General features: G+C 35.3%; 1 protein-coding gene across 8 annotated transcripts in view; it reads right to left on the bottom strand.

Annotated features, from left to right (window-relative positions):
* Positions 1–25,242, bottom strand: part of Atg4a (Autophagy-related 4a) — a 440,329-nt gene that overhangs the window by 159,059 nt on the left and 256,028 nt on the right. For all 8 annotated transcript variants that reach the window (XM_081769296.1, XM_081769295.1, XM_081769301.1 and 5 more), the window contains one exon: positions 19,441–19,592. In XM_081769296.1, the coding sequence (XP_081625422.1) occupies positions 19,441–19,592 (152 nt within the window). The remainder of the gene's footprint in view (positions 1–19,440; positions 19,593–25,242) is intronic.

Below are 25,242 nucleotides of genomic sequence, written 5' to 3'. Positions count from 1 at the left end.
TAGTTATGTTGAAATCATGATGCTGAGTAAGCGTAATGTAGAAATGATATTATGACTTAATGCTTGTGAGGTCGAGTAAGTGTAATGTCGGATTAATTAGGTAAGTATAAAATTAATAGTATAAAATTAGTAGTATTGGCACGATACGCACGAAAATTTTTTTTCGTTTTGTCTGGTGAAAGTGTCATCTTGTCTCGACTCTCAAAGATTTTTTCACGTCTAGTCTCAATTCTAGATAAAGATTTTCTCGTTCTCGTAAACTTATACATAAAATTTATCCAGCTCATTCGTGGCTAACGGTTAACGTACGCGCCATTGGCGTGGGAGATCAGGGTTAGATTCCCGGCGGGAGTTCATGTGGTTCGGATTCCACGTTAATCAGTAGGTTCCATCTCGTATAGCATCGCTGCTGAAAGCGATGTTAAACTCAAAATCAAGTAAATTTTATGCCCTGATTTTGTTTCTTAATTTCATCTAGAAGTTAGCAGAATTTTTCCTTGTCAGAGAGGTTCACGTTCAGAAAGGGTAGATGTATCTAGGTAACAACATTTAAGCCGTATTTATTATTAAAGCATATTATATAAGACATGTGAATGTTTATGTACAGCAAATTATGGATACGTTAAAATATTAAATAATACTTTTGATAAAGTGGACACTATCAAATATTTAGGATTAATATTAACAGACGAAAATCATATTCACGAAGAAATTAAATGTCGACTAAAAGCAGGGAATTCGTGTTACTATTCGGTTCAAAATCTCTTGTCGTCACGAAATCTGTCGAGAAATTTGAAGCTTAAAATAAACAAAATGATAATCATGTCTGTTGTTCTGTATGGCTGCGAAACATGGTCACTTACTCTGAGGGAAGAACATACACCGAAAGTATTTGAGAACAAGATCCTGAGACGAATATTCGGACCCAAGAGGAACGGGAATGGGGAATGGCAGAAACGTCATAACGAGGAACTACATAATTTATATGGTTTACCCAACATCGTTAGGGTCGTCAAGTCTAGGAGGCTTAGGTGGGTGGGTCATGTAGCTAGAATGGAAGAAAGTAGAAACGCTTTCAAAGTCTTGACTGGAAGACCAATCGGAAAACGACCATTAGGAAGACCTAGGCGCAGATGGGAGGACAATATTAAGATGGATCTCGCAGAGATAGGAATACAAAGTACAAATTGGATCCAATTGGCTAAGGATAGTAGTCAGTGGAGAGCTTTTGTGAACGCGGCATTGAACCTCCGGGTTCCATATCCCATAGAGAGAGTGAGTGAGTTAGTTAATCGTCGAAACAAGCTAAGTTATCACTATTGTTTTATGGCCTACATCTGTCCCACTCAGAGAAAAAGTAGAGCACTGGCCCTAATTACAGACATGTGCCTCACTCCATCTAACCTGAAATAACCTGAATACTATCCTGTTCTTATAGTTAGTTATATAAAACTTGTGCATCTTTAAACGCTGATAAATGATCTTCATGGTGTTCGTGCAATCACTTTATCAATTTTTAGTTTTATGCTATGAATCATGTAACAACAAAGCAGTGTTTGAGATCTAGGACGTGGGTGAATTCGAGTTTCCCACGAGATTAATTATGTTTCTCATCTCGTCTCCAACTTAAAAAACAGGTGTTAATCTTCTCGAGACGAGAATCGAAACAAAACATTTCTCGCACTTTGTTGTAAATTGTGAGCGTGATGTTAGCATTGAACGTGATGGCAATTATTTAATATCCATCTGAACAGAACAGCCTGTAGAGTTTGACTTTTATGTGTATTAAGGCTATAGAGGGTGTTTTATCCTATTGGGTTGGATATTCAGAGCAAATTTTTAAACACATTTTTTAGTAAAGATAGATAATATTCCCTGTCTGAGTACGTTGCTCTAGTGGCGGATCTGTCCCGGGGCCGGGGGCCTAGTCCAATTTTTTGAAAAAATAATCAAGCAAAAATAATCAAGTTATTGTTTATGTATTTTTGAAAGTTTATAATAAGCTCATGATATACATGTCATAAACTGGGTTCTGGCTGCCTTCTCCCAGTTTTTACCTTTTTGATCCGCCTCTAGGTTGCTCTAACAAGTGAAGAGAGCGAGATTATATATCGAAGTGGAAGATGGCTTATACACCATTCTAAAGAACTAATGACGCCTATTACGAAACTGTAATAAAAATTTTCCGAATGCATATACTGTGCGAGTTATTTGAATATATAGGGTATCCAAAAAGTCCGTTTCCACCCCTAGAATCGCAAACGGTGAGACAGATGCCGAAACAGGAAAACACGGGTTTGATCATTTTAAAAGTACAACGTATCAAAGCAAAAAGTGTTGTCCCAAGGGCACCCGCAGGGTCCCAGGCGGAGTCTAACTCAAAAATTCCAAATGATAAGGAAGTCAAGTAGCATATCGCTGGAAACGTGTTTAGAAATGAAAGAAGATGGAACAAGTCTCGACTCTCTAAAATTACCCTGTGCAAACTGGCGGCCGGTCAAAATGTACATCCTCATTTCGATTCTCCGAGTGCATTCGCTTTCCATTTTGTAATCGGCACTTGTCATTGTGAGACATTTGCACGTATTCGCTGTTCCTGGTGCAAAAATTTTTTTTGTTTGAATCATTTTATACTTGCTAGCCCAGACAACGAGCGTAAGTATCACTATTGTACACTATATGTTAAGTAGTCAGTTCTATACTCAAAGATGTTAAATGTTATTTCTTTTCTTTTCTTTATTTCTTAATTTTATTTTATTGTATTTCTTTGTTTATTTATTCATTTAGATATTACTGGACCCAAAGAGCAGAATCTCACAATGGAGGTATTTCCTTTCTTTCCGTTGAGTACAAGAATTAAAGTGAAAACAAACTAAAACCCTACAGAAAGAAGAACTAACTAGAAATATGTTTGCACAGTGTTGTCGTAGAGCGTCCAAACTTATTTCACCTACTTTCATTTAACAACAGCTTTCAAAATGATATGCTAATTGATCCCCCTTGCCATTCGCAAATTTTGAGTAGAACCATTCTGGGACCCTATGGAGGATCATGGGGAAAATATTTTTACTTTCAATTATTGTACTTTTGAAATGACGACACATGTGTTTTCCTTTTTTGGCATCTATCTCACCGTTTCAGGTTTCTTGGAGGTGACCATAAACTTTATAATGACGTTTTTGCTGACATTTTAACCGGACGCCATTTTCACAGCTTAATTTTAGACTCAAAACCTGCTCCGTCTTCTTTAATTTCCAAACACGTTTCCAATGATGTGTTACTTGACCCCCTTACCATTTACAATTTTTGAGTTGGACCCTGCGTGGGACCGTACGGGTGCCCCTTGGACAACACTTTTTGCTTTGATACGTTGTATTTTTAAAATGATCTAACACATGTTTTCCTGTTTTGGCATTTGTCTCACCGTTTGCGATTCTAGGGGTGGAAACGGATTTTCTGGATACCCTGTATGTTCAAATAACTCGTATAGTATATGGATTCGGAAAATTTTTATTATAGTTTCGTTAATAGGCGTCATTAGTTCTTTCGATTGGTGTATAAGCCATCTTTCACTTCGATATATAATCTCCCTCTCTTCCCTTGTAAGGTGGGTTCTCTTAAAGTCGTTTGGTGGAGTCACTATTACCGTAGATGAGAGATTGTTGCTAGTTGAAGTTTAGCGTCTTTTTTCAGTACCGTGTACAGATATTATACACTATTACATTTTGACCTAAAATTTCACATACGATATGAACCACCGTAATTTGCGTTCCAGTTATTTTTTCACAGGAAGTTTTATTCTTCATACGAGACGCACTTTCTAACGACTAGGCAAGGGGGAAGAGCCCCAGAGCGTTGATATAGTGGTCAGTTCTTTTCCCACATGTATCTAAAAACTAAAACTAAAAAAAAACACGTGAAGTACAAATATTCACTTCGAGTTTAACGTTCCACCTTCATGCTCCTATGCAAAAGAAAGACAGATGGGAATGATAACGAACGAAATACTGGAGTGCAGGAAGTAGGAGCAAACATAATTCCTAGACAGTCCACGCACATAGTGCTTGTCGAACGCAAAGCTCACTTGATGAGAGCTGGGATCGAGTCAAAGATCCCACGCAACACAGGTGAGCTTTCTACCACTGAGCCAACGCGGCCTCCACTAGGTGTTGGATAGATTGGGAATTAGAATTAGGAATACAAGTATATAGTAAAACATTATTATTATTATTATTATTATTATTATTATTATTAGTAGTAGTAGTAGTAGTAGTAGTAGTAGTAGTAGTAGTTGTAGTTGTTGTTGTTGTTGTTGTTGTTGTTGTTGAAAAAGAAGAAGACCCTATTAGTTTATTACGTGCATTCTGAATTACATGAGTCCCTACCGGGAATCGAACTCATCTCTGTTGCGACGAACCGTGTTCGTTCTCCATACATCCGCTGTTGCTACATCTGAAGAAAAATTTGAAACCTGTTTGACCTTATGAATCATTTCCAGCTCTATGAGGGGTTGTAAAACTACAAATGCAGAACAAGAGTGTACGTGACTGATCATACCGCCGGTCCCTTCAACCACTATAGCGAGAGCGAGGGGAGGGCGAGTAATTCCAGCGGGTGGTGGATTTGTGTCATCTAATCGGCAAACAAAATCTTCGCAAATGAAAGAAATGTTATGGGTGGTGCTTAGTTCACAGCTTTTGTATTGAATTGGGACACTTTGGTGTCATCTGGGAGTTGGAAGCCGTAGATTTTATCTGGAGTAAATTCCTTTCGTTCGTAAACTTTCTTTTCATAAGTGAGCATATTTATAACTATGGAACACTTTTGCGGTAGAAAATGGGACCCCGAGTTGCTAGTGAGTGATGGTTCACATAGTCTTGGGTTCGATTCCAGATTGGAAAGCATATGTAGAATTTTAACTGTCTTCGACATTCGTGTATTCGTGCCCCTGTCGCGTTCAGTGAAAACAGAGTGGAATTAGGTACAATAGAGGCAATTACAGAAATAAAATTACTAAGGAATGTTCGATTAATCAGTTAACTTTTAAAAAGAAGTAATAAAATCCTAATCTTTGGTGCAGTGGTCCGAGGTTCGATTCCAGTGGGGACACTCGATAGAAAAGACGTAACAACTTTTCCGGGCCAGCCATCCTGAGTGGGGTTTTCCTTATTCACACCAGGCAAATGCCGGGATGATACCTAACGTACAGGTTCCAGGTCGCTTCCCTCCTTTCCCGGATAGTATGCTCGCCGAAAGATGTGATCTCTAATATGTTACGGGCTTTTAGCCATAGATACCAGTAATGCCGAGGAATATGTATAAATAAAAAATAAAATAAAATCTCTGGTGCATGAGGACTCTGGTTTGATCCCATCTCGCCCCAAATAGGCTTTATAGAGGACAAAGATCGTATTCTTGAGTTTTCCCTGGGTTGTCCCGTTCCCTCCAAATTTCTTCATTCCACCATTTTATTCATTCTCATCATCATCATATATATTATACACGGTATAAGAATGGGACGTAAAACTGAAAAGATTTATTTCAGTTTCTTGAAGTCGGAACAAAGTTATTTAGTTTTGTATTCGCCTTTAACAAAAAATCCTATCCTAATCCTAACTATAAATAAAACTACATGAACTGACATAAAATAAAGGGGTACTTCCAGATGACGTGGAAAGTTGAAATTTTTCATGATTGTAGCTTTTCGGGACTAACTGACAGGAAAATTGCCAAAAACGTATATTTTTAATTTTTAGGGGGTCTGAAAGGGTATGAAGTACTTGGAATAAATATTTGAAATTCGATATGCTTGTACATTTTCCTTAGCGTTAACTAAGTAAAACGTCAAAAATACAAATTTCCAACTGTAGAGTTGTTTTATGGGGAAAAAATATTCTCAATTTATTTCTATGGAACATCTTCTACACTTCAAAATATTTAGACACTTCCAGCAGGATTAGAATGATGAAATTTGGCATGATTGTCACCTTCCGAGACTAATCTACAGGAAAATGCCAAAATATAATATTTTAAGTTTTTAAGGGGTCTAAAAAAGGGCGAAGAAATCCCCATGTTATTTAAATGGACATTTTCTTCGAATACAAAATCTTATTTTTAGATAGTTAAAATATGAAAAGAAACTTGAATTTGATAGAATTGTGGGTTTAGCAGGTGCGAGGCTGTAGGCCGAGTCAGTGGGCGAAGTCCTCAGGTGGATCAAATTCAGGAAATGTAATTAAAGAGCAAATACACGAAATTCACTCTTGATGCAAAGGCTGATACACAAGAAATTCGAGGCCGTAGGCCGAGCAAACGCGGGGTCTGGGCTCTGGGGGCAGAGCCGCCAGCTAACTAAAGCTTAGTATGAATCTAAAGCTACAGACATCAGAATCCATCTAGACTTTTGTTCTCGGTTTACTCATGCAGCTAAAGTTCAGTGAGAACAAATGGTATGTGCTGTATAATGATTACAGTGAGTGACGTTCTCAGGGTTTGATCAAGGAGAGGAGTTAATGCACTCAATCTAATTTCCTTTCAGGTCAAGCGAGATTTTTGTTCAGTTATCTCAATGTAGTCAATGTTTAGAAGTTGTATGTGCCAGAGTTTCTTCCAGAAAAATCTTTCTGGGGGTATTTCGGATCCGTAAGGGAAATGATGGGCATTACTCTCAGTGACGTATTTACAGAGGCCCGTATGGCTTACCATCACCCACAACCCTCCAGGAAATTTAACTCAAACATTTTTCATTCGATATGTAATACTATTGTTGTCATAAAACCACATTTATTGCTAATTTGGATTTAGCTCCCCGTTTCCGAAAAAAAAATATTGAACACTAGTGTTACTATTTTAAAATAACAAAATTCACTGGAGTTTTATTGTATGGTTACTTTATAAAATAATACAAGATAATTTTTAACACTTTTTACTGTTTTTGTTTCTCCTTACTTTTAAAAAGAACGAAGAAAGTTACATTAGAACATTGCACTAAAATGAAGAGTCTTATCATAATGCAAACATAGCTAAGCTACGTCTATATTTACCATGATATTAAAACTATATTTTATTATTATTATTTCCTCGATTTTTTTAAAATGAATAGCAAAGATAAAAGACATTTTAGTTTGTACTAAGCCTAATACCTAAAGCTTATTTACATTAATTCGAATTAGAGTAATGAGTCATGAAACTATTTACAACTTATTATATCTAGAAGTTATATGATTATCTACATTTTATTGAAAATGTCTGATCATATTAGATTTAATACCAGACGATTTACGTCTGTACCAGATTATTAAAAGTAGCACCATTTTGCTTATAAAAAAAATATGCAATAATTGTAGCAAAGCCTCTCCTTATTTAAGCCTTACTGATCCATCTTTACCTTTTAGGTGCATATTGTTCAAGAAACTGAATTAAAAAGTCTTTACTTGCAATCATTTTTCCTTCAACAGAAATCCTCATGCATTGTAGTATGATGATGAGTCTCGACGTCGTTTTCTCAGTGGTGCTATTCTGCTGTAAGTTCTCTCAGCGGTAGCCGAGCCGTTGATATACGTACAGTTAATATTTTCACACATACGCTTTCAAATACATCGTAACCTAGAGCAGAACTTCTTAATAGATTACTGTTTCTATACAACATGCATTTGTAGGTTTACAAACAAATTAATTTTTTCGGCTTTCTCGGAAACTACGTATAAGGATTTACACTCACCTATATCATTTTGTTCCGTTTAATGAGACCTGTCGATTAGTAGACTTCTCATCTTTCGACATTTTTTTTTTTTCGTTAAACGCTAATAATGTAAATTCCTCTATTACATCTTACTCAAGAGGAATTAAACCACCCTTGCGTGCGCCATTGATTTCAGCTAAATCTTCATTATGGGATCCGATCCGAAGTACTCGATAGATCGGAGTTTGGATCTAGTTCTAATGAGAGTCTAATCTCAGACTCTATTGCAATAAATGTTGCAGCTATTAGTCCATAGAAATCGTAAGCTTGCGAGAAGAGGTGTTAAAAAGTTTTAATTAAGTTAGTATTCTTTCTCTCCATCGTTTCGAACTTACATCTAGTCGACGTTTCTCTTAAGTTTTCTCTATAAAGTCTGTCCCGGAATCTTCCCCCAGAAGTAATTCTTAATCATGTCCATTCATTTCATTCTTAGTGTTTCTCTACCTCTCTTTCCATCCACTTCCATTGCCATCGCTCCTCTAACTACATAGTCGTTTGTTCTTTTCATTGGTTGGCCATACTACTGCAATCTACCTTCTTGGATCTTCTTAGATATCTATATAAATTTGGTGGGAGCAGGCAAATTCGGTGTAGGAAATTTCGGTGTAAGAAAACTCGGTGTACGGAATGTTAGGTGTAAAGAGATTCGTTGTAGTAGACCGTAGGATTTATTAAAAACTCAATTTTGAGGATAAATGAGCGTATTAGTTTTAAGTTCAAACCTTGTGTAGAACGTACTTTTACTGTCTACTATAACACATTTTAAAAAATTGTGATCGTGAAATAATTTGAATTCTAGATTTCGACGGATTTTAACATTTCATGACCCTTACATGACGAGAAATTTGTTTTTCGATGTCCGTTCGTGTGATTTAGCGAAGCGACCATCGCTACCAATCGACATTTAATTTAAAACTTAAGTTTTTATGCTGTTTTGGAGGATGTCTCCTAGAATTTTCTACTTCCAAAAAAATGAAGGTTATTGGACGGGTAAAAATGAAAATTGTAGATTTTCAAAAATGTTCCGACGATTTTATGTTTATTTTATAAATAAATATTTAAATCTAAATTCTTCAAAAAGACATAGTTTATTTATGTTACTCAAAGGTGTAAAAATAAATGCCTCAACTATAGTATCTACGCCTGATTGGAGAAGAAGTCAATAAGGAGTCAACAGGGTTGCAACTTGTTTACCTTAACTTAAGGCAAACAAACTAAAATGCCTGATTGGAGGAGAAGTCAACTATTTGTACAACTATTATCTGATAAAACCATCCTGCTTTATATTGCCCATTCCACTAAGACTTTTTTGATCAATATATTTTTGCATCTTACATATGTATATACAGAGTGATTCTTTCAAAACTCACGGATTTCATTTGGCTCTAGAATTCCTAACTGAAGTCCAATTTTCATGTTGGTTCGTTGCAAATCATCAAGGAAGAATGGGAGATTTATGGGACTATGCTTACTGGTTTAAATTCATCCGGGGTAATATCGAGCAGGCCGCAAGAAAAACAGCAAATATTCGCCATTGTACGTTACAGTTCGAATGAGATATTGGATATTTGAAGCGAAATTAAAGAATACAAATTAAGTGTTAGTGAGAATACAAATTAAGTGTTAGTGGTAACACACATAAATCACATATTGAATAGCCGGTTTCTCGCTATAAACGACAGAGAGATTTCTTGGGTGACTTAAAGAGTCGGTAACTGACATCTTCCACAACATCCGCCAGCGGGGTCCGATGCTTCCCTGTCTTACTCAGAAGCGATCCTGTTTCTTGCAATTTATTCACTAACGACCATATTATGTTCCTGTCTGGGGAAGAACGTGAGGTAAAGTTGTGTGTAAATGCCCTTTGCGTAGCAACAACAGATCCCGTTCTCCAAAACTTTTTAACGATAAAATCACGTTGCTCCAAAAAGTGCATTATTGTAACTGTGTCCTGATCATATTGATACAGTAGCAGAGCATAATTCTCAATACAACAGCCCAGTTTCCTGTTTCTTATTGACCGTCGCGAGGTTGCTATATAACAAAGAAACTCAAATCTCCACACCGCACCTCACCTAATTCCAATTTGGTACAGTGGCGAATATTTGCTGTTCTTCTAGAGGCGTGGCCGATATTACTCCAAATGAATTTAAACCAGTAAACATAGTTCCATAAATTTCCCAACGATCCTTGATCATTTGCCACAAACCGCAAGAAAATCGGACTTCAGTTAGAAATTCTAGAACCAAATGGAATCCATGAGTTTTAAAAGAATCACCTTGTATATGTTCTATGATGTCCTATAGGAAAGGTGTTTTTAGTTGTTCCTATAACTATTCTCTGAACTTGTAATTGTTTTATTTCTGGCAAAAAGTGTCAGCTTCATTGTGTGATGAAAAGTAGTTTATAGTAATACCCTGCAAAAGATATGAAAGAGGTATTGGACTCAAGGGAACAGAAATAAATTTGCTTTTCTTGAAATAGGTCATAACATTTTATTCGTTACATTTTATGGTTTTCGTTTTCACAATATGAAGTGTCGTAAGTTATCGTAAGTGGTAATATTCAATATGTATTATACCGAATCTACCTTACACTTTAACTTCCCCACACCGAGTTTTTCGTACACCGAATTTTCCTACACCGAGTTTTCTTACACCGAATTTTTCTAGACCCAAATTTGGTTGCTCCTCTTACTCTATCATTCATCAGTCTGTTTCTTCTTGTTCCAGCACACGTTCACCGCAACATTTTTATTTCGGTAGCATTCTATTTGTTTTCCTGTGCCTTCTTTATTAATCAAGTTTTTGCTCCGTATATCATTGCTGGCATAACCACTGTTTTATAAACCATCCCTTTGTTCTTTAATGTGATTCTGCAGTCACACGAAACGATTCATACTTTCTTTCTATTTCGACATCCCTTTTGCATCCTGTGCGTTATTGCCAAATCTCAATCAAAATTCTTGGAAACAGTTGAACCTAATTAATTAAAAAAAAAAAAAAAAAAAAACTTCATTAAATTATTGTTCTGGTAATATTTACTTTCAAATTTCCTTCTCTGTTTAACGAGAATTCTGTTTTCTTTCTACTAATTTGAGGCTTCTATCTTCAAAAAGACTTCTTCCTATTCACTTCGCTTTCAACAGTAAGACTTACAAATCTAAAATTGAGACAAGTTTGTTTATTAGGTTGGTTGGATTTGAGTTTAAAGCTCGTTTCAGCACCAAGGCTATATGAAATGAAATGAAATGAAATATTTGTTTTACGTCCCACAGGCCGGCTAGGCTAAAGGAGACGGTGATGATGAAAATGAAGTAAATAGTAGAATGAAGAAAGTGGGAGGAAACGGGAGAACCCCGAGAAACCCACGCACACGGTTTGTCCACCATAAAGTTCACTTGGTGCGAGCGGGAATCGAACCAAGGACCCCATGCACCAGGGATAAATACCACTGAGCCAACGCGGACTCCCAAGGCTATATGAGACATGGACTTACATTTTAAGGTGGAATCCGAACCGTCATAATGCTTCCAATTTCAACACTTTCCACCTGATATTGAACCCCGAATCCCGTGTACCAAAAGTGCGCTATCTCAAACTCACATGCCGTGAAACCACGAAGCTTTCTGGCAGGTGTGAACATCCTATCAGTATATTATATTCCTAATGAGGGGATCTTCTCAAAAATTAAATGTAATGTTGTTTTCTGACCAAAATCGATAGTATGCAGGAAAATTAGCATATACTCTAATATATGCAAAACACATTAAAGTGGCGAGAACAAAATCTTACAGTTATAAAAATTGTCATAAAGATAATTGGTTATTTCTACAGATCCATAATAGACACATAGGTATAGCTCCCGGCAAAGAGGATCAAATATACAGTTGCCCCTTCCTCCCGGGAATTTCGAAGGGTGTTAGTTCTTGTAAATACATGTCAAATAATACTAATCTTTTCTCGCATACTATATAATATTTAATATATTTTATATGTAATACTACTGTATTATAGTTTGTTTACTGTAGTTAATGAGGATAATGATTAATAAATGTTATGTTGTATAATGTATTATGTGAACGCATATATAAAACTATGTGTGTGCATTCGTGACTGTGCTTGGGTGTCAGTCTTTGCCCCTTCCCTTGGAATCGATCCTTTGCCACCCCTTGGAAGAAAGCCCTGCAGGCGTTCCTGCGTATAAAAGTAGAAATTTTAAGATTTAGAAATTAAAATTGAGAATGAAAGTATGAAACAAATAAGTTCTATAAAGGATGGCATACACAAGATGTGTAGTTGAACAGGCGAGCGAATTTCAACCTTATGCATTAAATTTAAAATACTTTCAGTACACCAGTGAAAACGAAAAATAAGTCTATGTACACAGCTAAATAAGCATTTAAAAAAAAAAAAAAAAAAAAAAAACAATAACGGTAAGACTTTATAAACTTTTTCCACCACATAGACCTTCATATGACCACCCACCGGAGCGAGAAGCAGAAAATGGACAAAAAGTGGCTTATTATATTCTGCCATCTTCATATCTTATGTCTATATACAAAGCTGAATATTTGTTTGCTTATTTATATATTTTTTCCGCTATAGAAATTCAAATCACTGGCTTCGGATAATCCTAGGCAGTGCTTTTATTGACGCAATGAAAGGTACCGGTAATCATCATAAAAATGTAGTTCTCATTCTGACTGGTTGCGAGGATCAAAATTTAAACAAGTGGGAGGAATTATGGATACTGTCATTTACTGATCGTATTATGTATTTCAATGTTTATAATATATTCTTGTTTCCATCTTCAAATTAAGTCAAATTTTTTGAATATATATATGTATATATAGGTTAGGTAAATACAAAATAAAGAAGGTGCTGACGCTCCGCATTGTACAAGCGAGCGGATTTTTGACATTTTCATTCTCTTACCTTTCATCAGTTGCGTATTGCATTATTTAGCTTAATCTTTTTCCCCACTCAATATCTCATCCAGTCATGACATATAAGTAAGATTTGTGTCCGCCATTTTAGGGTAAATAGGAATCCCTCTTTTCCCTAATCCTCTTTACACTTAAAACAACGGACAATAAATGCACGCGAAAGCACAGAAAATGAAAATACCTGCTATATAAAGAAAATATAATTTTTATATTCTTCATCTATACAAACTTTATAGTTTGCAACAAATAAGAACCTTATTCTAACCATAGAAAGTTTCAAATATTTTTATATTATTGATATTGGTATCACACTGTCCTCCCTAGTGAATATATTTTAATTTTATGGAAAATTGAACCTTTATCACGTATATTAAAGAAAAGTGATGAACCAGATAGGATTTTTAAAAATGTTTCCTGGTTTGTTGATTAAGGTTACCGTCCTACTTTTGCACCGATTCTATATGAGACGGAAATGCAAGATCTACCAGCTGCGATTCCAACAAACACCAGTAATTCTTTACCTTCCAAATAATAATAATAATAATAATAATAATAATAATAATAATAATAATAATAATAATAATAATAATAATAATAATAATAATAATAAATTTATTATATTATTATTATTATTATTATTATTATTATTATTATTATTATTTGTAGTAATATTGATGTGAATTACTATGAATTTATTGTTGGTGTGACTTTGTACCCTTTCCCTTGAGTGATATCAACCATGAGCAGTAAATCTCATTGAGAAGCGTAAAGGAAATAACATGCGATATTTCCTGAAAACCGGGTATTTTTTAAGAAACGTTGTCGTTAAAATGCTTTCATAAAACTGGATGAATTGATTCTCTTCTATGGGCTGTGGAGTTCAGTATTAGAGCTTTGTTCTGTAATGCGTAGTGACCAGTCAAAAAAGTTAACGAAGAAAAATATTTCTTATATTATTTCCGTCTCCCTTAGCCTAAAGGGCATAATTGTGGGACGTTAAACTGAAATATTTCATTCCATTTTTTCTTTTTATATTACTTAAATAAAGAAGAACGAAATTGGGGAAATTAACTTTCTTTCTACTCGTTAATCCTTCTCTTATTTCAATCGCAACCCAATAATTATGTGAGTACTAGGTTAAGTATAAGTATCCTTGAAACGAAGTCAGCGTGATGCCGGATTTTTATGAGGTGAAGTTGAGCAAGTATGATGTCAGACTGAGATATCAATTGTCGACTTAAAGGCGAGTGAGCATTATGTGAATTGTCGAAGTGATGCTGTGAATGTGAGGTCCAGTAAGCATGAGAACAGATTGACATGTAAACGTGAGGTTGAGTGAGGGTGATGCCGAAAGGAAGATGTGAGTGTGAGGTTGAGTCAGTGTGAATCCGATTGATGGCATGAGTTTAAGGATGAGTGAAGTTAAGTCAAAGTGGGAAAATTTGACCATAGCTACTCAATTTAAAGAGACTTGGGTGAACTTCAGAGCCGCATTTTGATGGGGTTAGACTAAATCCTTTTATAATGGTCCATTCATGTTAATAAGTATTAAATCATTAAGATGCCTCTTTCCATTTATGGCCTCAAACTGTTCTTTGTTATTACTTCATAAAAAATAATAAAAACTACTGGCAGGTAAAATTAGAAATAGAAATGTTAAATAGAAGATATCCACTATACTCGTATTTCTACTTAGCCTGCTGTTCGGGAAGTTTCGAACCTGAATAGAGAAGTTACCACCTTCTACTATTTTATATAATAATACATAGGTATGGATCGCGGGAAGAAGTACTCTTTATTCTTCACTGATTTTTATAAAAACATTCATTCAGGATGAATTTAAAGCCCCAGAAATATAATCCACAGTCCATCAAATTCAAATATTTTACGAAAGTTCTCGTGGAACATGTTTAAGTATAAGATATCCCGTTATTCGTTATTAAATTTATCTTCATGCAATGGGAATCATTAAACAGCCTTAAAGGAAATAGTATCGCCTATATGTGCCATATTTCTTCAAAGTGAAATTATATTTTTTAAAAAAATGAAAATTATCGTGAAGCATAATTTAATTTTAATTTAGGAGTTTACTCTTATATTTTTGAGAGGCTTTAACCTCAAATAGTGGGATGACTGATAAGCATTAAAGAAAATATGCGACATGCTGCATCAGAACAGAATACTTTGTCATTTGTCATAATTAGAAGAATTTGGTGAGAATTATTAGAAATTTTAATCATATAATTTAAATGAGGAAGCTTCCAAATTTGAGGGGAGATTACCTACTTTGGATTTTATCCATTTGTCTTTGCAATAAACCGATCGGAATTATGTTGACCCCCTAAAATGCGTGATACAATGTTTTATCAAAATCGAATAATTTCAACATATTTTATTCTGGACTGGAATTGACTTTACTGATTTTAAAATTCTTATTACTGGGAAATGTAGATCCAAAAATGGGGTTGTTACGGAAAGTTGGAGAAAGATACGAAATTTCGTAACATTTGGATAACGTTTACGGGGTTGAACGGCCACATACAAATGTCGATTGAGTTGGAAGTTTTAAAAGTTTACTTAAAATAAAACTATATATAGTCGACTCGTGCGGAACATACCAGATGCGGGATACTTTCCCATCTTCTTTGTCAAAATCTCAGAACATAAGAAAAAATATAAATAAAGTCTTTGAGTTTAACGTCGCACAATTATGCTCGTTAGTCTAAGGGAAGAGATGATTAGAGCAAGTGAATGATAATAGAAGAACTGGTGGAATTAAAAGTGGGACGAAACGGGAGTACCCTGAGAAAACCCACGGACACGATCTTGTCCACCACAAACTTACTTGGCCGGGGATCGAAACAATGAGGACCCCACGCACCAGAGGAAGCGCTCTACCACTGAGCCACCGTGCCACACAACAACAACATAAGAAAGTTAGAAGTTACTCTAAACATTTTAAGAAGCAATGCCTTTCAAAGGTAAAAATCACTGCCCGATAATCATCTTTTAGTACCTCCATGAGCAGAATAGACTGGTATATGCCTCTCCTATATCATCTTTTTAAATCCATATACGTTATCCGGGTATTATCCTTCATCCGTATATTATCCGCTATCCGAATGTTCTACTACCCGGATACTATCCGTTATCTGAATTTTATCCATCATCCGGATAAATCCATTATCCGGATATTATCCGTCATACGGATACATCGATATCCGGATAATATCCGTTATCCGGATATTATCCGGTATCCGCTATCCAGATATTATCCGTTATCCGTCATCCGGATATTGCAAATCCGGATAAGTTTCTATCCGATATTCGAATAAAAAATTATCTGGATATGGCCATCCCTAGTTTCTACTATGTCAGAGATGTAGCCATTTTCGTAGAACGGACTGCGTATATATACTAACTGAACAACGACAGCTCGATAGTGTGTGTGTTTGTGCTAAGAGTTATTTCGTATTATTTAATAACGAAACAGAATGCCGTTTCTCCTAATTCGAGCACTGTAATTTGCATGAAAGTATTTTAGTAATGGAGGAACGATCAAGTCGGGTGTTGTTTATGGATTTTGAGAATATTTTAGTATTTGAAAACTGAAATTAAGTTTCCATTTATTGAACAGATGTTTGATTTCAAAACCGAAAATCGATTTTGGTTTTTACGTAGGCTGATCAATAACCACTGATCATCAGTATTTACGAGGTGAATACAACAGCAAGGCGCAGAAATCGGAATACGTCTGTCGACCAAATTTTTACCATTCGCCAAATACTCGAAAAAAAGTGGGAATAAAATACCCCGGTACATCAACTATTTATTGATTTAGAAAGGAGTACGACTCGGTTAGGAGAGAAACATTATACAACGTTCTTACAGTACTTGGAATACCGAGAAAGCTAATTAGATTAATTAAGATATATTTAAATGAATCCCAAAGTAAAGTCCGGGTAGGAAAATTTTTGTCCACGAGCTTTCACGTCGAAAATGGCCTGAAACAAGGAGATGCGTTGTCGCCATTATCATTTAACTTCCTTCTGGAATACGCTATAAGGAAAATCAAAGATAGCAACCAGGGCCAAGAGTTGAACGGTATTCACCAGGTTATGACATATGCTGATGATGTAAATTTAATAGGGAATGATAGGAGAACAATAGAAAGAAATGCAGAGGTCTTATTAAACGCTTGTAGGGACATGGGCTTAGAAGTAAACGCACAGAAAACTAAATACATGGAAGTGCGTCGGGACCGGAATACAGCAAATTATGGATGCGTTAAAATATTAAATAATACTTTTGATAAAGTGGATAGTTTCAAATATCTAGGATCAATATTAACAGAGGAAAATCATATTCACGGAGAAATTAAATGTCGACTAAAAGCAGGGAATTCGTGTTACTATTCGGTTCAAAATCTCTTGTCGTCGCTTCTGTCGAGGAATTTGAAGCTTAAAATATACAAAACGATAATCATGTCTTTTGTTCTGTATGGCTGCGAAACATGGTCACTTACTCTGAGGGAAGAACATAGACTGAAAGTATTTGAGAACAAGATCCTGAGACGAATATTCGGACCCAAGAGGAACGGGAATGGGGAATGGCAGAAACTTCATAACGAGGAACTACATAATTTATATGGTTTACCCAACAACGTTAGGGTCTTCAAGTCTAGGAGGCTTAGGTGGGTGGGTCATGTAGCTAGAATGGAAGAAAGTAGAAACGCTTTCAAAGTCTTGACTGGAAGACCAATCGGGAAACGACCATTAGGAAGACCTAGGCGCAGATGGGAGGACAATATTAAGATGGATCTCGCAGAGGTTGGAATACAAAGTAGAAATTGGATGCAGTTAGCTAAGGAGCTTTTGTGTCAGTGGAGAGCTTTTGTGAACGCGGCATTGAACCTCCGGGTTCCATAGGTATCGAGTTAGTTAGTTAGTTCGTGGGAGAAGTGATTTGACGGCAAAAACGTCAGGAATATAACCTTGGCAGCCGCTTAAGCACACGTTGTTTCAGTTTCGCATAAGGCAACATGGGAGTGACACGCGAAGAACAGTACAGAAATTCTGTTGACTATCTTGCAAAGATCTACGTTCCATATGTATCCCATTCTCCATATAGCCCTGATTTAGTCCATTGTGATTTTTCACTTTTTCCAATTTTGAAGAAACACCTCCGGGGACGGCGTTTCGCATCTTCAGGGGTAGTGGTGAAAGCTGCGAAGGCGATTTTGAAGAATTGTTCCCAAATTTGCTTCCAGCATGTCTTTGATGACTGGCAAAAACATTGGGACAAGTGGATTCCATGTAATGGGAACTATTTTGAGAAAGGCCATCATTTCGAGGATTAATACAAGCTATGCTTTATTCATTTATCATTGTTCTTTATTGTTCGCCCTCTTGTAAAACGGAAAATTCGATTTTGGTCTTTCAACTGAAACGGAAAATATATTTACACATATGTGACTTTTCGAAAAACTGGAAAACTGAAATTGTCCTGGTATATGTATAACACTTGCTACGTCTTTCACCCTGGCTTGTTAGGTCTCTGGATATAAGCTCTATTGAGTTTGTGTGGGACACGCTACAACGGTGTCCGATCCCTATTTGGGCTCTAGCAACGACCATGAGTCAACTAGGAAGATGTTTTGCGAAAGTGAGATACCATACCCCAAACAGACCTATAACATCCGCACAACAGGTTACCTACTCGAACAGCTGTTTATGTGACTACTCCTTGTGGTTACATATAGTATTAATGTGAATAGTCTTTCTTGAATACCCTCTGTAACACATTCAGAATGTCTCACAGAAGTAGGTCGGGATCCTTACTACTAACATTAAATTCTTCTTATGTACTGTCGGGATCCCTACTACCAACATTAAATTCTTCTTATGTACTGTCTTTGAGCAATATCAGTGAATTCCTACGAGATGATGTTAAAGGTGTTTCTACCAAGTATATTAAAGCCAATTACCATACAGATCTTCACTGTTTCTTCCTAACCTCCACATAGTAATAAAACGTTCATAAAAGTGGCTCTCATACTAGAAAAAATACGAAGTTGTGATATAACCATCTCCAGTAGCTGTTTATTTTATCAAACTTTCACCCAAATTGTGATCGACCAGGATCATTTTCCAAATTAGGCTAATTGATACTGAGTGATTTCACTGTAAAAATAATCTATGTTATAAGCAATTGATTCGGTTATTTATATTGGAATCAATTACAATCTAACATCGTAGTAAGTATTTCATCAGAACTACTAATTTATAATAGAAGTTCCTTCAAAAAAAAAAAAAAAAAAGGAAAGAAAAAAAAACTTTGATATTGCTGTCCAAGATTGGAAACTGTTGAAACAAGAAAGAAAATGAAATAAAGAACATAAACAGACCAAGTGTGATATACTCTCATGAGCAATAGAGTAACTGAAACCATTAACGACTCGTTCAAATGAAAAACTCCTAACAGTTAATATGAGTTGTTTCTGAGCACCATCACATCCAGTGTTTCTCATGGTTTTTTAATTAAATGTTATTTTAATATCATTCCATCAGTTATCCCATTTCCATTTCTTACAATCTTCTGTCAAGTACATAACCCTACAAGTCACACAAATACAATACAAAATATTAGTTTCATTCTGTGTACCACTATAACCCAATTTTTTGGCTTGAGATTCTACAAGATATAATGTGTTGAAGTAGCATGACGTAAATATTAACTTTTGTTATTTTACCTTGAGTCCTCTTATGTACACTGGATTAATTTCACTTAAACCCAACCTTAAAGGGACGATTAACAGTAGAGGCTTCCATAAAGATCTGAGTTTCTCTTCAGTTATGTGCAAGTCATCATTATTGCCACTAGTACTGGATTTACATAATCTTTCTGAAACGAAAAAAATAATAAATAAATTATCAATATTATGAAGGAACTTTTCTATTTCCAGGCATCGGTAGAATGTATTCCTACGTTCTGTTTCGGAGCGGATTCACTTCTTTAACTCTGCACATTACGAAGATTCGCTGTTAACCGAAATCAAAGGCGTCATAATTTTATAATATATATCTGAAATAATTCCTCTTCCTATTCTGGGTCCTATTCACATATATAACCACACAGAAGTACATTTAATTTATGAACCATTTCTGCAACAAGCTTTATCTACGCAAGAGTGAATGTAACGAATTGTTTATTTCTACAGTGGAAAAGTTATAAAGCAGTGTTTGTTGTTTCTCTAGTGAACTTTAACAACACATATTTATAAGCATTTTGATGCTGCAGGACCGTGATAGAAAGAGTAATTATTTCATGCATAGATTACAGTATATGAAAGAAATTCTAAACATATTTTATATCAGGTACCAGTGAACCTTTGTAAGGTGCGCAGTAGAAGAAATGAGTTGGTGCTCCGACACAGTACGAAGAATACATTCCACTAAATGCTAGGAGGTAAAAAAAAGTCTATTATTAAAACATGCAATGCATTGTATATGGAATGTACGCTATCGTCAGTAATTTCATAACAAAGAGAGAAATATATTTCTCGATATATTCGAAAGATATAAAAATGTATTTCTCACAGACACAGAAGCAGCTGACAATACCCTCTCCGATAGGAATTTGTAGAACTGTCTCCGTATCTTCGGAACGAATACCGAATTTAAAGACTGATTTCTACAAGTGAGTGAATGACCACAAATAATTTTAAACACAATATTAGTTATTTTCTAGCAAGATTTAAATATTTGCTTTCTGGTTAATATTGATTATCGAAATGGTTTTTGGAAGAAATGTTTACAATTGAAATTTGAATTTTCCACAACCTACGTAAGGAACTCAACTGACACACGATTACACATATTTATTTGGGATAATCTTGAAATATGTCTGTTATTGTGTCACTGTGAATATTTTCAATGAGAACTTCCATCTTCTTTAGAACTATTTTATTAAAGCACATACAGAGTCATCACAGAGCATCACTGTTATAGTATGAAGTTTCAATCAATAATGTTTCTTCTGATTAAAAAATATTCATATTCAAAAAACTTGCTAAACAATTATGAATAGTGCATTTAAGACGTGGGTATTAAAATCAATGAATATTTGGGTTTTTATGCAATATATACACTAACATGTGGTTTGAAAAGCAAGTTAGAAAACTGTAATTTCAAAAATTTAATCCGTAGTGATGAAACGATGTAAAAGCTATTTGTCAACTCGCAGGATCAAAAATAGCAAAGAATTTCAAAATAACCATATATAACACTGATCAGTAATAGGAAACCTGTATATTCTCGGTAAAAAGCTACCATTTTATCCGATGTATAAATGAATTGCAAGTGAAAGAAAATAAAATTAATTATGGAATAGTTTGGAATATTAATTGCTGGTATGTTGAAATAATAATTAGTTAAACCTTCATTATTTTTGTAAACAAACGACGTATCATTCGTTAGTCACAAATATCTGGCATATTTCTATTCTTCTCACTGTAAGCCATTAAACTCTAATTCTTTTTTACTGGAAGATCTTAATTCAAATTGATTCATCATTACTTTGGCTATCATAGTGATGGTTAGTGGGCCCCCCCATAACTAGTTGTTTGTAAGAGTTATCCTCGATGTGAAATACTTCGCTGTAAGAGAAAATTCAGGGGTGTGGTCGAAAAAGTTGATAACCCTCAATTTTATTAAAATTGAATTAATACGTTACGGCAGAAGGTACTCACCCTCCTTCAGTTCAAAATTTCTAATACAGATGTCAGTACAAGTCTTGTTTGTAACACCCACATCCCAGATTAGCACGGAAAAACTTGATTACCCTCATTTGTCAAGATAGCAGCGTACACGAAGAATTTTGAAGCTCTTAAGGAAAATTAACAAAATATAAGCTTTCCATCAAAGAGTGAAGATGAAAGTTTTTCAATTTGTGATGACAGTGACAGGGATCCTGATTATGTCCCGGTAACGTCTCGAATGTCGTCTAAGTACGAGGTAAGTAAAGAAATTCCACAAGGTTATGCGATTTCAAGTGCTTTGCTGGTTAGCAAGTTTTTCTACGTTTTAATGATAACCTTGTAGTTCGTCATTATAACGTTGCTATTAAAGATCTTGTATAGTTTTTGTTATCACCAATATTCCGTAATATCTATATTATTGTGTTGATTGATGTTCAGTTGTAATAAAGATGTTATTTTTTAGCTTGTGTGGATTATCAAGTTTTTCCACATCCTCTATAAGCAATGGGTTGATAAAGTTCCAGGATTCAGAAAATAATAGAGTGTCAAAATGTGAGGCAGAAACTCAGCTTGAACTTCATCAAGGACGAGCACAAACTAGACAAAACAATCTAAGTAGCTACAGAAAAGCTGCAAAGAACTATGCAAATATGCATGTCATTAGCTTTGACCTAAAGCAAGCTCTCCCAATACCACGATTAACGACGGGACCAGCTTTGTACATGCGCAAACTATGGGCATATGTCTTAGGTGTACACTTTCACGAACATAGTACAAGGATTAGTCTTGTTTTGGGATGAGACGCTTGCTAGCAGAGGGTCTTACGAAATCAAAAGCTGCCTTGACAATTTCTTCGAGGAAAATGACATCTGAAGTAAAAAGCTTGTTGCCTTTTCTGACAATTGCGGCGGACAAAATAATAATCGGAGGATGATTGCTTACTGGATTCATAGTGTCCACAGGACATATTGAAACAGTGGAAGACCACTTTCCAGCTACAGGACACACCATGCTTCTTAAAGATGAAGATTTTGCTGTAGTAGAGACCTACATCCGAAATCATGTAATGCAGATATACATTCCAGGTACATGGCTGGACGTTTCGAAGAAGAGCTGTAGAAAGAATTTCCAAGTGCGTGACATGAAGGAAACGGTTCTCCTAACTATAAGAGATCTGAGCGATAAGATCAAGCGCAGCTTCACTACTATCAGCAGAACCGCAATCAAACTGCAAGATATCGTAAAATTTCAATTTTCCAAGGAAAATCCATTTACGTTTGAGCTATTTCTATCCTGTAATATTAAAACCTGGGAGTAAGTGAAATTATGCAAGAGGGGAAAACCACCTAAATGAAGGATTTAGGAATTAGATTTCTGAACTTCCGGCATCTACGGGCATTTAGCTCCCCACGTATGAGGGGTGACATCCCTCGGAGAGCACACTATCTGGGAAAAGAAAAGGAAGAAAGGATTAGGGAAGAAAGGAAGGAAGAGACCAGGGAGCTATATGGTAGGTACCATTCTGGTATTTGCCTGGTATGAATGAGGAAAACCCAGAAAAATTTCATTCAGGATAACTGGCCTGAGAAAGCTTTTACACTTTTTCGACCGAGTGCCCCACCGGAAATCGAGCTCGGGACCACTCGCACCGAGGGTGAGAGCGTTAGCGACTACGCTACCACTGAAATGAAAGAAGTCTCGTAAGTATTCACAGCTTCGACCCATTAATCGTGAGAAAGCGAAAGAAGAACGTCCCTGTACAGTTACATACCGTCCATTCACATTCAGAACTTCTACAATCACGCTCTCAACAACCAGGACGCAACACAGTGTGCAATACTTGACGATGGTGAAGAAGAAGCGAAAAATACGTTAAAAAAGCGCATAGCCAACTATGGTTTTGTATATTTAAAATATTTCTATGCTTTCCAATTTCAAACTTATAATACTGCACAAAGTTTAATACTCGTCCACTCTACATAGTTATAATCTATTGAACAAAATATAATAACCTAATATTGTAAAATAATAATATTCCAATGTTATTTGGACATGTGAACACAATTTATGAGAATACTATTGTACTACAATAGTCTAATCTATTTCTTGCGATACCCAAGGTACGAAAACCAGTACAGATAACATACGTACAACTACCTTTATGGAAAGTGGAAAAACATGACAACCCACAAAAATATGTTAATCACCGCAATAAATCGTTATCAATTTAGGAAAAGTTTCATTATATAGTAATTTTTATGGGAAGTTCATATGGTTAGTCGGGATGCAGATTTTGCGCATTAGTTGTGAGCTTTAAACTCATTTTCTGAAAATTTTACTTCTTGAGGGTTATCAACTTTTTCGAACACACCCCTCAATTATCCTTCTTGTGTGTAATTTCGTAAGTAGGTGCTCCTCAAACTGTAGTTCGTGGGCAAGGCCCTTGTTTTCTCAAGACTGAATATTAGTACAAAAAGGACAAAAATCAAGTTCAAGTGAACTGTGTGTCAACTTATGCGTAGAGAATCTCAAACAGGTATAGATATAAAAATAACATATTAATCAACTTCATAAGTTAAATATTATACAAATTATAAATGCTCATGTATAATTATACTGTAAAATACTCTTGAAAGCATTCAATTACTTAAAAAGATAATATGTATTTTCTTCTAGTAACACCAATAAAAAATAATGGGATTTTTAATTAGCTATTTTAAAAATATAAATATAGGTTGAAGAAAAGTAAATAAGTTTGTTTCCAAAGGGGATAAGAGCAGGAGGTCCGTATAATATTCTAAAACAACTGGTTCTTACTTGAAAAAAGTTTGAGAAGCTGTATTAGGTTCTTCATTATCTAAATTGACTCTCTTCACGCTATTTTTGGTAACAGAAAATAGCAACATTAATGGAAATGAAGCTACTCGTATCTCTATAGAAGCTAATCTTAATCGATTAGTATCAGAGATTCAAGGTCTAGGAAGTAACTAGATTTTTTTGTCTTTTTTTCCTCGGAAATTTTGAATTTGAAAACATCTTCATTTTAATAATAATAATTTAAAAAACAATACCACGTTCCATTTTTGGTTTTCCACCATAATACGAAATAAAAAAAATCTTTAATTCACTTATTCTCAACAAATATGCATAAATAAATAAATTCAAGAGTCAAGGAAAATCACTCACTCGATGGGAAAGAAAAAAGTAAGTGGGTGAAAGCAATGGGTTTTCTAGTTCCAGTGAATTAGCTGTAGATCTATAATAGCAATGCTCAACGACAAAAATTTTAGTAAAACGCTTAATACTCTTAGAAGTAAAATACTGTTCTAAAAATCAAATGATTAGATTTTGTTCCACGAAGTTTTCGGTTGACTGGTTGCAAGTTTAGCATCCCTTCTCACCATCGAGGGTATAGGAGATGGACGTAAAGCTCCGCGTAGGATCCGATCCACAAGACCTTCCGCCGGGAATCAAACCGTATCTCTCGCATAGAAGGAAAGTATGTTAACCATAAAGCTATGAAAGGTTCACTTCCACCCAATTATAATTTACAATTTGTGCACGGTTAAACTTCAATCAATAACATGTTTTAGGAACTAAAGACAAATTTTATGTGGGGAACATAGGCTCAACAAGTTTTTTCACGAAGAGGGAGTTAAAAACACTATGATCAAGTTATTTATTTATTTCAAATATACTGACACAATTTCTGCTATATAAGCTTGAGGAATGTAGCTATTTAGGTAACATAAAATATACTGTTCAAAATTGGAAACTTTCGAAGTGAATGCCACA

The sequence above is a fragment of the Thermobia domestica genome, chromosome 8 (assembly GCF_964235325.1).
Source record: "Thermobia domestica chromosome 8, izTheDome1.hap1.1, whole genome shotgun sequence".
Lineage (NCBI taxonomy): Eukaryota > Metazoa > Arthropoda > Insecta > Zygentoma > Lepismatidae > Thermobia > Thermobia domestica.
Note: the sequence above shows the minus strand (reverse complement) of the source record. Positions and strands in the feature narration are given on the sequence as shown.